At 40.8% G+C, this 12,880-nt stretch overlaps 1 protein-coding gene across 3 annotated transcripts in view; it reads left to right on the top strand.

The window, feature by feature from the left end:
- ttn.2 (titin, tandem duplicate 2) overlaps positions 1-12,880 on the top strand; it is a 211,710-nt gene that overhangs the window by 69,797 nt on the left and 129,033 nt on the right. Inside the window, exons 49-68 of one of the 3 annotated variants that reach the window (XM_051402824.1) lie at positions 115-405; positions 731-1,018; positions 1,555-1,665; positions 2,331-2,616; positions 2,744-2,927; positions 3,702-3,785; positions 4,075-4,342; positions 4,468-4,503; positions 5,156-5,365; positions 5,469-5,546; positions 5,643-5,669; positions 6,459-6,515; positions 6,696-6,734; positions 7,011-7,064; positions 7,983-8,039; positions 8,683-8,754; positions 9,061-9,129; positions 9,304-9,384; positions 9,566-9,637; positions 9,944-10,165. In XM_051402824.1, the coding sequence (XP_051258784.1) occupies positions 115-405; positions 731-1,018; positions 1,555-1,665; positions 2,331-2,616; positions 2,744-2,927; positions 3,702-3,785; positions 4,075-4,342; positions 4,468-4,503; positions 5,156-5,365; positions 5,469-5,546; positions 5,643-5,669; positions 6,459-6,515; positions 6,696-6,734; positions 7,011-7,064; positions 7,983-8,039; positions 8,683-8,754; positions 9,061-9,129; positions 9,304-9,384; positions 9,566-9,637; positions 9,944-10,165 (2,586 nt within the window). The remainder of the gene's footprint in view (positions 1-114; positions 406-730; positions 1,019-1,554; positions 1,666-2,330; positions 2,617-2,743; positions 2,928-3,701; positions 3,786-4,074; positions 4,343-4,467; positions 4,504-5,155; positions 5,366-5,468; positions 5,547-5,642; positions 5,670-6,458; positions 6,516-6,695; positions 6,735-7,010; positions 7,065-7,982; positions 8,040-8,682; positions 8,755-9,060; positions 9,130-9,303; positions 9,385-9,565; positions 9,638-9,943; positions 10,166-12,880) is intronic. The other 2 variants (XM_051402826.1, XM_051402827.1) reach the window with 2 other exon arrangements.

Here is a 12,880-nt window from a genome sequence, read left to right as displayed (position 1 = left end):
AATATCACCTCGGCCCTATCTTCTTTAACACTCAGCCCCCATTTGAGGGCGTTTCTTTGTGTGAAAAAAAACAAACTTCCTCTCCTCATCGTCACTTTTTCCTCTTGCTACCAGAGCGTAAAAATCCTCCAGTTTTCACCAAAAAGCCCTCGGAGCAGATCGAGGACATGGAGGGCAAACTGGTGAAGATCGAGGGCCGCGTCTCCGGCTCGCAGCCAATGTCCGTCAGCTGGTTCAAAGACAACACAGAGATCTACAGCTCCGACAAATACGACATCAGCTTCAAGAGTAACGTGGCCGTGCTGTGCATTAAGAGCAGCCAGGTGGTGGACAGCGGCAGGTACTCCTGCCAGGCCTCCAACGAGGCTGGAAGAGTCTCCTGCGACGTCACTGTGGGCATCTCAGGTGGGTGGGACTGTGAATAGGGTCACAATTTAAACTAATAGATATCATCATGAAACTTACCCAGTTGCTTTCTTACCTATTTAGAATTATTTTTTGTATTACAAGTTTCCAGAAGTTTTATGTTTAAATATGCAAATGAGACATTATCTAATTAAAAAAATGCTAATTTGCATACATTTTCAGAACAGAAATCTAAACATAGGATAAAATATGCAAATTTGTGGTCTATAATTTTTCTTGTTTTTACAATAGATCTAATTCAGTAGCCTCAGCACTGACCCTAGTACAGTCTGCTGTAATAAAACTGTGATTATCTCTCCTGCAGAGGCCAAGAAAGCTCCGGTGTTTGACGTCCCTCTCAAACCGGTGACGGTGGACGAGGGCGAGAAGCTGGGCCTCAGGTGTCACGTCTGCGGGACTCCTCCTCTGAAGATCCAGTGGATGAAGGACAGGAAGGACCTGACGTCAGCTGGCAGCACCAGGATCAGCTTCTCTGACGGGACGGCCTGTCTGGAGATCAGCTCGGCCTCCAGGCACGACGCCGGCGATTACCTCTGCAAGGCCACCAACGATGCCGGCAGCGAGTTCTGCAAGGCCAAAGTCACCATCAAAGGTACAAACTGTGGAAACATACTGCAGTAGTACTTGTGAACATTAAGACAATAGCACTTAACCTCACTATTATTAAAGATCAACTTTGGAGCCCGGCCAATATGAGATTTTAGAGGGGACAAATTCACAGATTATTGTCGATATACTGGATTTGGAATGAAAATCAACCGATATAATACCAATATGTTTGTGATAAGCCAATGCTGATAACTGCCATTTTTATAGTTTTTAAGTCTGTGGTACACTCATACTGGAAGAAATTACTAAATGTATTATTAGTTAAGTAAGTCATTAAATGTTTTTGTTAAGGAGTGGAACAATGGGCCTTATCAACAAAATATGATATGTTTTCATGTTTAGATCAGTTAGTGATAATAACTGTGATTGACACTGATGTCTATATTTAACTGGATTTTATTTTAGCATGATTTAATATGTTTGATAAAAACATAATGATCAGTGAGACTACTACTACATTTGTTGTTTAACAGTTGAACTGAGGTTTGTGATGTTACACTGTATTTCATTGTGTTGCAGAGAAACCAGGAGCAGCTCCGGCTCCCGCTGAAGCTCCAGCAGCCGCTCCAACCAAAAAACTGGCAAACCTGTTCTTCGTCGAGGAACCCAAAACTACACACGTCACTGAGAGTGAGAACCATAACATAAACACAACACACAACATGTGCATAATACACAGAAACAGAAGAGTCTCATTATCTTTTTCAGCTAATTAAACAATGGTATAAACCTCTTCTTTTGATTATTATTAATATCAATCTTCTTGTCTAACTCTCCACTAGAAAGTGAATATATGTATTTCTCAAAATGAAGAATTATTCCTACTGGAACATCTGTAGTGTTGTATTGTCTAAAACAATCAACTATATTAACAGGAAGTCACTGCATATGCACAGACCCTTTGAATTTCTGATGTAATACTGCCACCTTGTGTAATTTACAGTAGAGAGGAATACAAGCTGAAGTCCATTCAAATTATTGACAATTGTTAACAGCCTGAACGGTCTGCAAAGGCTGACGGGAGGATTTATTTTATATTTTGTATGTATATCGTGAGCTTTGGCTTTACATCGTAGACAACAACAAGAATAATCCGAATACAGATAGTTTTGTAACATAAACAGATACCGATAACAGCTTTGTGTTACACAACAACTTTATAAAATCTTAGATTTCTGGGGAACTGACCCAGATTCTGAATTTAGCAACAAACAGTTGTTTGTTTCAGCTGATGCCACTGAAAGTAAATGTGAAATTTATTAATTTGTTCAAACTCCCCTCCCGTTATTCCACAGAGGGCACCGCCACCTTCATCGCCAAAGTTGGCGGCGACCCCATCCCCAGTGTGAAGTGGATGAAGGGTAAGTGGAGGCAGATCACACACGGTGGCCGGATCTCCATCGAGCAGAAGGGCCAGGAGGCCAAACTGGAGATCAGAGAGGTGACCAAGTCAGACTCGGGTCAGTACAGGTGTGTCGCCTCCAACAAGCACGGAGAGATTGAGTCCAGCTCCGAAATGCACGTGGACGAAAAAAAAGAGTCAGCACAGCTCGAGGGAGACCTCAGAGCCAAATTGAAGAAGTGAGTTTAATTACTTTATCCGTCTGTTAAAATATTCTTTAATCCATCTTCGTCTAAATTTACATTCAGTCATTTCTGCTGTTTCCATCTTTACAAACTAACGTTGGCTCCTTTGTCTTGTTCCCAGGACGCCTTCGAAGCAGAAGAGTCCACAGGAGGAAAAGGACATTGACATTGTTGAGTTGTTGAGGAATGTGGACCCCAAAGAGTACGAGAAATATGCCCGAATGTACGGCATCACCGACTACCGAGGCCTGCTGCAGGCCATCGAGCAGCTGAAGAAGGAGAAAGCTGAAGAAAGTGGAAGACCGGTAATTTTTCTTCACAGCCAGTTTGTCTGTTGTGTTTCTGTCTCAAAGGATCAAAGTCAGCTTTATTGACAAATATGCTATACATGCACGACATACAGCACAGATGAAATATCAGTCCTCTCGGACCCACGGTGCAAACGGGCAAGGTCCATTGTAGTTAAGGTGAGGTCGTACGGTGTAGTGCAAATAAGCTGGGGAAAGTGGAATGTGCAGTCCCTGAGTTCAGAGTGTGTGAGTGGTGGAGGGGGGCGAGGACATGATGTCAGATGCTGAAGGGGAGGGGGGGGGGGTGTGCGGTCGGAGTCTGTGGCAGGGGGCAGAAGGGGGGAGTGGGGGGTAGAGCAGGGAGTTGAGTCTCCTGACCGCCTGGTGAAAGAAACTGTCCTTGAGCCTGCTGATTTTGGCCCGCAGTCTCCTCCACGACGGCAGCAAGCTGAAGAGGCTGTGAGATGGGTGGGTGGGGTCACCTGCAATCCTGATGGCTTTGCTGGTGAGGCAGGTGTTGTAAATGTCCAAGAGGGGGGGGGGGAGAGACACCAATGATCCTCTCAGCTACTCTCACGATGCGCTGCAGAGTCTTGCGGCAGGACACGGTGCAGGCGCCGTACCACACGATCATGCAGCTTGTCAGGATGCTCTCGATGGTGCCTCTGTAGAAGGTGTGCATGATGGGGGGCAGGGCTCCTGCTCTTCTCAGTTTGCGGAGGAAGTACAAGCGCTGTTGGGCTTTTTTGTCTGTAGACGTCTGCTGAATAATGTGGTTGTTGTTGACAGGAACTGGAACGTGGAGACAGAGAGTCTGATGAAGACATGGCCCGACTGGTGGCCGACCTGCAGAAGAGGATGGAGCGGACAGAGGTCAGGACACGTTTACTGGCTGCATTCTTACACCAGAGGACTGTAACCCCACGATTAATTAATACATTTGTTGCTACGTGTTCCTGATTCACAGAAAACAAGACATTGTCTGATGCGTATGAAATATTATTAATGGTTGCTATTCTTAGCATGAGTCAAGGTTTTCCATCGATCTATTTCTGACTCCAGTGTAGGATCCAGTGTTTTGTGGACTTTGACAAAGAGTTAACATTGTTGTTTCTATCAGAAACATTGACTTCAGAGAGTTAACCTCCTTTTGCTCCTGCAGCCTGTCACTGTGGTGAAGGACATCTCCGATCAGTCCGTCTTCACCAACAAGGAGGCAGTGTTTGAGTGTGAGATCAAGATCAACTACCCGGAGATCACCCTGTCCTGGTACAAGGGCACCCAGAAACTGGACACCAACGACAAGTATGACATCAGCATCAGTGGCGACCGCCACCTGCTCAAGATCAAGAAGTGCCAGTCGTCTGACCAGGGCAACTACCGGGTGGTCTGTGGGCCGCACATCTCCAGCGCCAAGCTCACCGTCATGGGTCAGTACTGATTCTGTTCACCTGTGATGCATGAAAATATGTCATTTTATATTCCTTCGTTAAACTCTGGGTTACTTGGGGAATAATTTCTTAACACTCTCTTCTTTGTGTGTTCTGTCTTTCAGAGGCGGAGATTGAAAAGCATCTGCAGGACACATCGGGTAAGGAAGGCCAGTCGTGTACTCTGTTTTGTCAGTTGTCCATCCCTAATGTAAAGGCTCAGTGGTTTAAAAACGGCAAACAGTTAGAGATGAAGGGCAGGTACACGTCCGAGGTGAAACACAAGGTTCAGAAGCTTCTGATCAAAGACCTGAAGCCTGAAGACCAGGGCAGATACTCCTGCCGGTACCAGCACCTGGAGTCGTCAGCCGACCTCTGGGTAGAAGGTTTGTACCTGGAAACAATCTTGCAACCTTCTAGACGTGGTGGATTTTCTGCCCGTTTACTAACCTCTTTCGACTCCCCCCATCAAACTCTGAGACTAACGTTGGAGATTTGGATTTTGCCCTCTTTTTTTCTCTTTCTTCTGGGATTTGTCTTCTTCTGTCTTAACATTCTTCATGCCTCTCCTCTCCTGGATTATCTTGCAAAAAACGTCCGCCATCATCTCATTCCTTGTCTTCTTACGTCCGTTTCGACTCAAATCCATTCTCACCCCCAACAACCATCATAACCGTCCCATAAACATTCCTCTGACCATCATTTCTAACCATGTGGATGTTGTGTCGATGAAAACTACCATTCAAGTTTTGTCTTACATTCCCAGTTGTGATGCCAAACCCGTTTACCCATTCACGTCTTTATCTGTTTTAGCTGAACAAATTCATTTCACCAAACGCATCCACAACATCGAAGTCAACGAGCGCCAGTCAGCCACCTTTGAGTGCGAGGTGTCCTTCGACAACGCTATTGTTTCATGGTACAAAGACACCTGGGAACTGAGAGAGAGCCCTAAATACAACTTCACAAGCGAGGGCCGAAGACATTTCATGGTCATCCGAAACGTGACCATTGAAGACGAAGGTGTGTGTGAGCCCCAAAGGCCCGTCACAAAGCCCCAAAGATTTTTTTTCACATTGTTTTTGTGACTTGAGTGTTAAACGTCTTCATTAATAATCCCGTGTAGGCGTGTACTCAGTGATTGTGAGGTTGGAGCCCAGAGGAGAGGCTAAGAGCACAGCTGAGCTTTATTTGTCTGGCAAAGGTACAGTTCCTAGTCAGACGGCACTTTTTATCCTTCTGTTCAGCTTTTGTCTGTTTTTAGTGTTTAACGCGTTTTTCACTCTTCCCCTTTTCACAGAAATTGAATTAGCAATGGTGCCCTTCGGTAAGTATTTTATTTTCTAGACAGTTTAATCTATCATAAACATTTTAGGAAAACCTCTTGTTCTCCCTCTTCGCCAGATTCCGATGAGAAATTGGATATCAGTTTCATCCCTGTAGACACATTTGGCCTAGCTTATCACAGAGACTAGAAACTGCTAGCCAGTGCAAACAGCTAGCATAATTAACATTATCTTAACTGCTATTAGCTATTTGTACTTGGCTAAGAACTGCCATGAACAGTGTCCAAGGCACTCTTATGTTAGCTGTTTATAGTCGGCCAAAGTTAAACAAAGTACAGTTAGTATATCCAAAATTATGCAAGCCGTTTGCAGTTACTTGATGTTATCATAGCTTATGGAAACTGTTAGCCTAGCCTACATTATGTTACCTATTTGTAGTTATCTGTCTTTATGTTAGCTACAAACTCTTATCCAATAGTATGGTGGCTGCTTGTAGCTAACAGGTGTTCTGCAAAAACATGTTTAGCCTAACTTAGCACAAAGAATGAAAGCAGATGGAACTAGCCTGTGTATACACAAAATGCTATAATCAGTGTCGACCTGTTAAAGACTTGGTAGCTAGCACTGATTTTATGGTAGCAGTTTGTAGGAACTTAGTGCTATCTATGTCTGATACCTTCCAACATGGGAAGCAGGAGGATTTTCCAAAATGTCCAACTGTTCTTTAATTACAGAACAGTCCAACTGTTAATATAATCTTTAATCTACTGTGCGTGCAGTCCAGTTTTGTTCTTAAAGACTTGGTATGAACCATATTCCGTATTCTGTAGATGTCCCAGACTCCTCAGTTCAGAGGCCTGAAGTGCCTTCGTCAGTGGCTATTCAAGGTAAGGCTGGAATCAGGAGCAGGATTTAGATCACTTTTAAATCCATTTAACAGAAAGATTCAAACAAGATCATTTTCTAACATGCGAGTTTAGACCAAGGAATCGGAAGACTATGTTTAACAATATTCTGACCCAAATCTTTAATAATAATGAAACCAATATGTTTTTTGTCTTTTAAAGAATCCGCTGAATTCTATCATTATGAAGAAGAACATAGAGGTATTTACTGTGTGTTTTTGGACTTCATCTGCTTACATCCTCCATCCCAACCAGATTTTACCAAAAATAACTTAACTTCAGTTTAACATTAAACTATATTACACATCAGATTTAACATTAACAGTATAAAAACACAATTAATCAACTTTTTTTTACCATTGTAATCTCTCACCTCACTGACAGTCAAACTAATCCATACTTCTCATCATGAATTGAAAAGTCTTCTGTCTTTGTTGTTAATAACGGAAACAAAAAATACACTTTTGTTTTCTCAAGAATCAGCTGAATATTCATATCATTATGAGGAAGAGGTGGAGGTGGAACAGAGAGGTACAACATGTTGTATTTCTTTATTTTTAACTCAAACTTCATCCTTTCCATCACCATCAAACCATCTGAGCAGATCTGGGAAACACAGACACCTTAACATTCATTAGATATTCAAATATATAGTATTTTTCTTTATGATTTATGATATTTATATTTTGTACATCACAAAAAAGACTAAATAGTAACATAATAAAGATTAATAAAATTTTTATAAAGATGATTTGTTTTCTGAGAATTTGCTTGTAAATCCTAAATCTTCATCTTTTTTGACAGAAACTATTTTCAGTTTTCAGATAGGAACTATATTTATACAGGAACTATAATACATTTTTAAAGAAAGACCAACAAACAAGAACAATAAATTATTCAAATAAGCGATCTATTAGTTAATATTGAAGTATAATATTATATCAATAATATTGACGTTAAATACTTTTTTCAAGTGTCTCAGAATGGGAATTTACCCAAATCTGCCTCTTGCGTTCACCATAACATCATGTGTGTCATCTGACTGATCTCCTCTTTGTAAAGTTTTTTACTGCCAACAGAGAGGCACGTGCCTTTATCTTGTGGATTTTATGTGTTGTTGTTTGTTTGCGTCTGATGTGTGAAGATGTGTTCTTCTTTTTTCACTCTTTAACTTTCATCCCATCTTCCAACTCTTCCATTGCACACTCACTAATTTCCAGTTGTGTCGCCATTTCACAGTAAAAGTCTTTTGTCTTGTTGATCTGGGAAATTGAAACTGATGAATAGTTTTAGTCGTATCTCATTTATTAAAGGTTCTCTGCGATGACAAGACAGCAACTTTTTTTAAACTGTGAAAAGACGTCATGACATAAATTTTCATCACCGAGCACAAACCGTTTGCCTCACGTTTGTTGTCTTCTGTCACTTTTGTGGTCGTCACAACTTCAGTCGAGTATCAGAGCTGGACAGAAGAGACGGTAACACAACAGGTGTCCACAACCAAAGGTATCAGCTCACAGTAACACACAGGAGGGACGTCGGTTAGCTGTTAATACCTGTGTGTGTTTGAGCCGCTCTTAACCGTGGCTCTGTCTTAATGTTTGTCTTTATTTTTGACACTTACATCCTTTAGCTCTTGTACTTTTTGTGTCTCCCGTCTCTCACCCTTTTTTCTTGTCTTTGTTTGTCTTATAATTGATCTTCTGTCTTAACTTTTCCCACAATAACCTCTCTTGTGTCTTTAACTGATGTCTGAGGTCAGTTTGGTTAATTTAATGGCTTCTGCTTACCTCCCAAAACCTTTAATTTCCAAATGCATGGGTGTAGATTCAGTTATACGTATTATTTACACATTAAAAAGTTGTTGTGATTTGGTGATTTTCGAATCACACATATAGAGTACATTATTTAAAGTTTGTGTTTTTATCGTAAAAGTTTTATACAGCACAAGTTTTTCAACAAAATAAAGGAGATAATTACTCTTTTATCTAATAACTAATAACAATTTGAATAAAAACACATTTCTTCTGAGCAGTACTTCATATTTTAAAATTGTTGCTTTTACCTCAGTTACTGTTGGACATCAGAGATGTTTTCTAACAATGATGATGATTTTGGATGTGTCCATGTGTGTTTCTTTTTCCACTAGCTGTCAGAGTTCCCATTGAGGAGACCGTGGAGACCAAGAAAGTTGGAATGAGAGAGGAGATCCCATCAAAAGGTACCACAGGCCTGAATGTCTTCCTGCTGCAGCTCAGCGCGCTGTCTTGCAAACTTATTTGTCCGTCCTCCACTACTAAAATCTTTGATTGTTTTGTCCTGTTCCGGTTTGTCATTCCTGCTTTTTATTTCTTTCCTCTCTTACTTAATCTGTTATTTTTTCTACAGATAGACTTATTAAATGATCAACTGTAGTTGTAGATGTTTTGTTTTTGTGTCTTATTATCTTCTGCTGCGCTTCTCTGCTTCACCTGTAAATGCACAGCATCTCTCTTTTGTGATGCTAACACAATCGGTGTCTTTTAAGTTCCCAAAGCTGAGAAAAAGCCTGAAGAAAAGCCAGCACCAGCTTTGAAGGAGCCATCGCCACCAAAAGGTACCAACATACCTCTGATGTTGGCATGTACCGCTTAATATTAACTTCATCTGTGATTTTCCATGTTTTCAAAATAGTTGTTGTGTATTTAATGTAATTGTCTCTGTGTGCTCTTTTACTTTATAACCATTTGTAATGTTTTTATGTTTAATTTCACTTTATTTCACTTAAAAGTACCTGAGGCCAAAAAGCCAGTGGAGGAAAAGATTCCTGTAGTTTCAGTCCCAGAGAAGAAGAAAGTTCTTCCTCCCAAAGGTAGAGATTTCTAACATCTCCCCTCTGAACATCTTCCATCTTTGCTGATGACACTGTCCTTATGTTGACTATTCTATTATGATGTGGTTTGACAGTTCTTGTTCAGATTCAGTCTGTTCCTTTTGTCATCTTGTTTTCCTTGTTTTTCTGAGTTATCATGTGTTTGAATGTATCTTAAAAGAACCAGAGGAGGTTAAGAAGCCTGCTACTGCTCCCTCGCTGCCTGCCGAGAAGCCTGGAGTGCCAAAGAAAGGTACTTAACTTTATTCTTCCTGTTGTTTGACATCTTATCAGGCGTCCTCAGTAGAAGCTTATTTGTGCTCACCGCTAGGTAGCTTCTCACCTCTTAATGTCTGTCTTGTCTTCATTTTTTCTTGACTTTAATCATACTGTTTGTACTCTGTAACTGGTGTTCTGTGGATTTTTGGTGTAATACTTTATCATCAATGTGTCTCCTTGTTGAATATCATTTCACTCTTTCAAATGCCTCTTGATAACTCTTAGATGCTACAATGACTTCATCCTAACCTTAGTTAATGTCTGTGTTACCTACCTGAAGATGAGCACAAACCTCAGGTACCAGCTGAGCCCAAAAAAGTGGCCCCCGCTGCTAAGCCTGAGCCTGAACCCAAACCCAAACCGAAAGCAGAACCTGAACCAAAGCCTAAGCCCACACCGGCTCCCAAAGCAGAACCTGAAGCCAAACCTGCGGCGAAGGTTGAGCCAGAGCCTGAAGCTAAGCTGGCACTGGTAAAGAAGACGGCAACACCACCATCCAAAGGTATTTCCTGCTTTGTATGGATATGTGTGTTGAGTTTTAAAGACTTTAAGTCTAACTGTGAGTATGTTTCTCTGTGTTGAGTATTGAAATGTCTAAACTGTGCTTAGCTTCAAGCGTGGAAGCGAATCTTTGACTTTCTGTTTGTCCTGAATGTCTTTGCTTATATCTAAACCAATTTAAATCTTACTTTATAAGTCCCAGAAGAGGCTGCAAAACCTGAGCCGGCAAAGATCAAGCCTGAACCAGCAGTAACAAAACCAAAACCAGAAGTCCGAAAACCAGAACCAGAAGTCCGAAAACCAGAACCAGAAAAACCAAAACCAGAAGTCCGAAAACCAGAACCAGAAGTCCGAAAACCAGAACCCGAAAAACCAAAACCAGAAGTTCGAAAACCAGAACCCGAAAAACCAAAACCAGAAGTCCGAAAACCAGAACCAGAAAAACCAAAACCAGAAGTCAGAAAACCAGAACCAGAGCCTCTTGAAAAGAAGAAGCCAGAACCTGCAGTTGCAAAACCAGAGCCTGCGGGGGTCCCCAAGCCTGAACTAGTAGCTAAAAAAGCTGAAGCCGAAGTGAGAGTGCCAAAACCAGAACCAACACCCACACCAAAGGAACCTCCGAAAAAAGGTATAAAACATTTCTGATTGAGATGTAGCTCCGGAGGTTTTCTTAATTTTCTTAATCATCCAACATTAACTCATCTGGAGTGATTTTCATGAGTGCTTATTGATCCCTTTTGTGTTTAGTTCTTCATACAAGGAAACTCTTAACCCGTCACACTAAAACTCTTACACTCATCTTAAACCCTCTTCAGCTTCTGTGGTGTGTTCCTTTTGTTTAACGTCTAACTTCTGGCTCACAGAGTTACTGTGATGTTACGACACACATGTTGTGTTTGTCAGTTTTAGTCTTTCTTGTCTTGCACTCGACAGAGTGTTGTATTTGTCCATCTCTTGAACTTGAATTCATTGAAAGGGTTCTAATGTATGTGAATGGTACTCTTTTAAGCTGCTGTGGAGGAAAAAATGCCTGAGCCTCCAAAAGCAGCCAAGAAACCAGAACCTACTGTTGTTCCTCCCAAAGAAGAGCTAACAAAGAAAGAGAAAGGTACTTTTATGTTTCTGATGGATCTTTTCTCACTTTTTTTTGTTGTCTTCTGAGTTTGTTGAAGTTTTAGACAAGTGGAGTGTCTTACTCAATGTGATATGTTTAAATGATAATATTACATATTAATATCTGTAGGTCAGGTACAGATGTCTCAGTTACTACTGGCCAGATTTCCAGGAAACTTTGTGGCCCCCTGAAGAGCATTACCATTATTTCATGATCTTTCCTCTGCTTAAAGGAGGATAATTTGTGTAAAGCATCCCCTGTTATGTGTAATGTGTCCTTATTTGTGCGCTAGCACATTTTTCTATTCTTTATAGTCATGTCTTGTGCATGTTTTTGTGTCAAACCCTCTTAAAGCTTTGAAGCCCAAACCTAAAATCTTACCTGAAGAGGTGCCTGAAAAAGTACCTCAGAAGGTGTATGATGAGGTAGTCGTGTTGGAGACTGAATCTGAGAGGCTGCCTGATAAAACACCTGAAGCAGTACCTGAGAGACGGCCTCCAGGGAAAACAGAGGTGAAGGAAAAAACCCCTGAGAGGGTCCCAGAGAAAGTACGGGCACCTGAAAGAAAAGTGGAGGAAATTCCAAAGATGGTGCCAGAAAAAGTGCCTGAAAAGGTTGCAGAAAAGCCACCTGAGAAAAAAGTGCAGGAGAAGGCTCCTCCTGAGAGGAAGCCTGTGAAAGTTCCTCAGAAGGTGGCTGAAGAAGAGAGGACTCCTGAGAAGAAGCCACCTGTGGAACTTCCTATAAAGGTTGAGGAAGTAAAACCTGAAAAGAAACAAACAGAAAGGATCTCTATAGATAAAACAGTTCCTACAAAGACCCCTGATAAAACACCTGAGAAGGTGCCTGAAGCTAAACCTAGACGAGAGGTAGAAGAAACTCGTCCTAAAGGTACAGCTGAGACAGACCTCAACTCTTTATATCTTTCTTTGTGTCTTCTTCATGCATGTGATCCATCAGCGACAGTCCAGTTACAGCACTTATATATCTGCTATATGGCAGCATATGGTGCATTAATCTAAAAGTTCACTAAAAAATTTTTGTATCATTTTGATGCAAATAATTACACCACATTGATAATTAAAGGCAAATCAGACTCACAGCAAGGGGAACTAAAGTTTGAACTGATGCAAGAATCTCTACCATCATTATTTTAATTGTTAACTTTGTCATACCAAAATGTCACAATAGATTCCATACATTTACTATTGTTAAACTCATCAGAATATTTTGAAAGGAATCTATAACTCAACAACAGAGAGTAAAACTTGCCAAGTAAACCTATTAAAATATTTTATTACTGCAAAGCTGTTTGGTATAAAATTAAAAAAATGTTATGCGCCATCTAGTGGTAGAAAATAAACTAACATACAGCAGAGCACACTAGGATAGTTTTGTGTTTCAAAAAACAAAACAAATATGACATCATAAAAATTCTAATCATGTTCTGGCTTGAAGACAACTTATGCAATGAACAGAACTATTTCATTTTTAAGTCTACAGCAGATGTTTGTTTGACAGCAAATTTAAGTATTGATATCACAGTTGGTGAAAAAGTGCAAATAGAATAATAATTGAAGAGCTGCCACTTCTTCAAAGGTT

Source organism: Dicentrarchus labrax, unplaced genomic scaffold, assembly GCF_905237075.1.
Source record: "Dicentrarchus labrax unplaced genomic scaffold, dlabrax2021, whole genome shotgun sequence".
Classification (NCBI taxonomy): domain Eukaryota; kingdom Metazoa; phylum Chordata; class Actinopteri; family Moronidae; genus Dicentrarchus; species Dicentrarchus labrax.
This window is presented reverse-complemented; position numbering and strand designations above follow the sequence as displayed.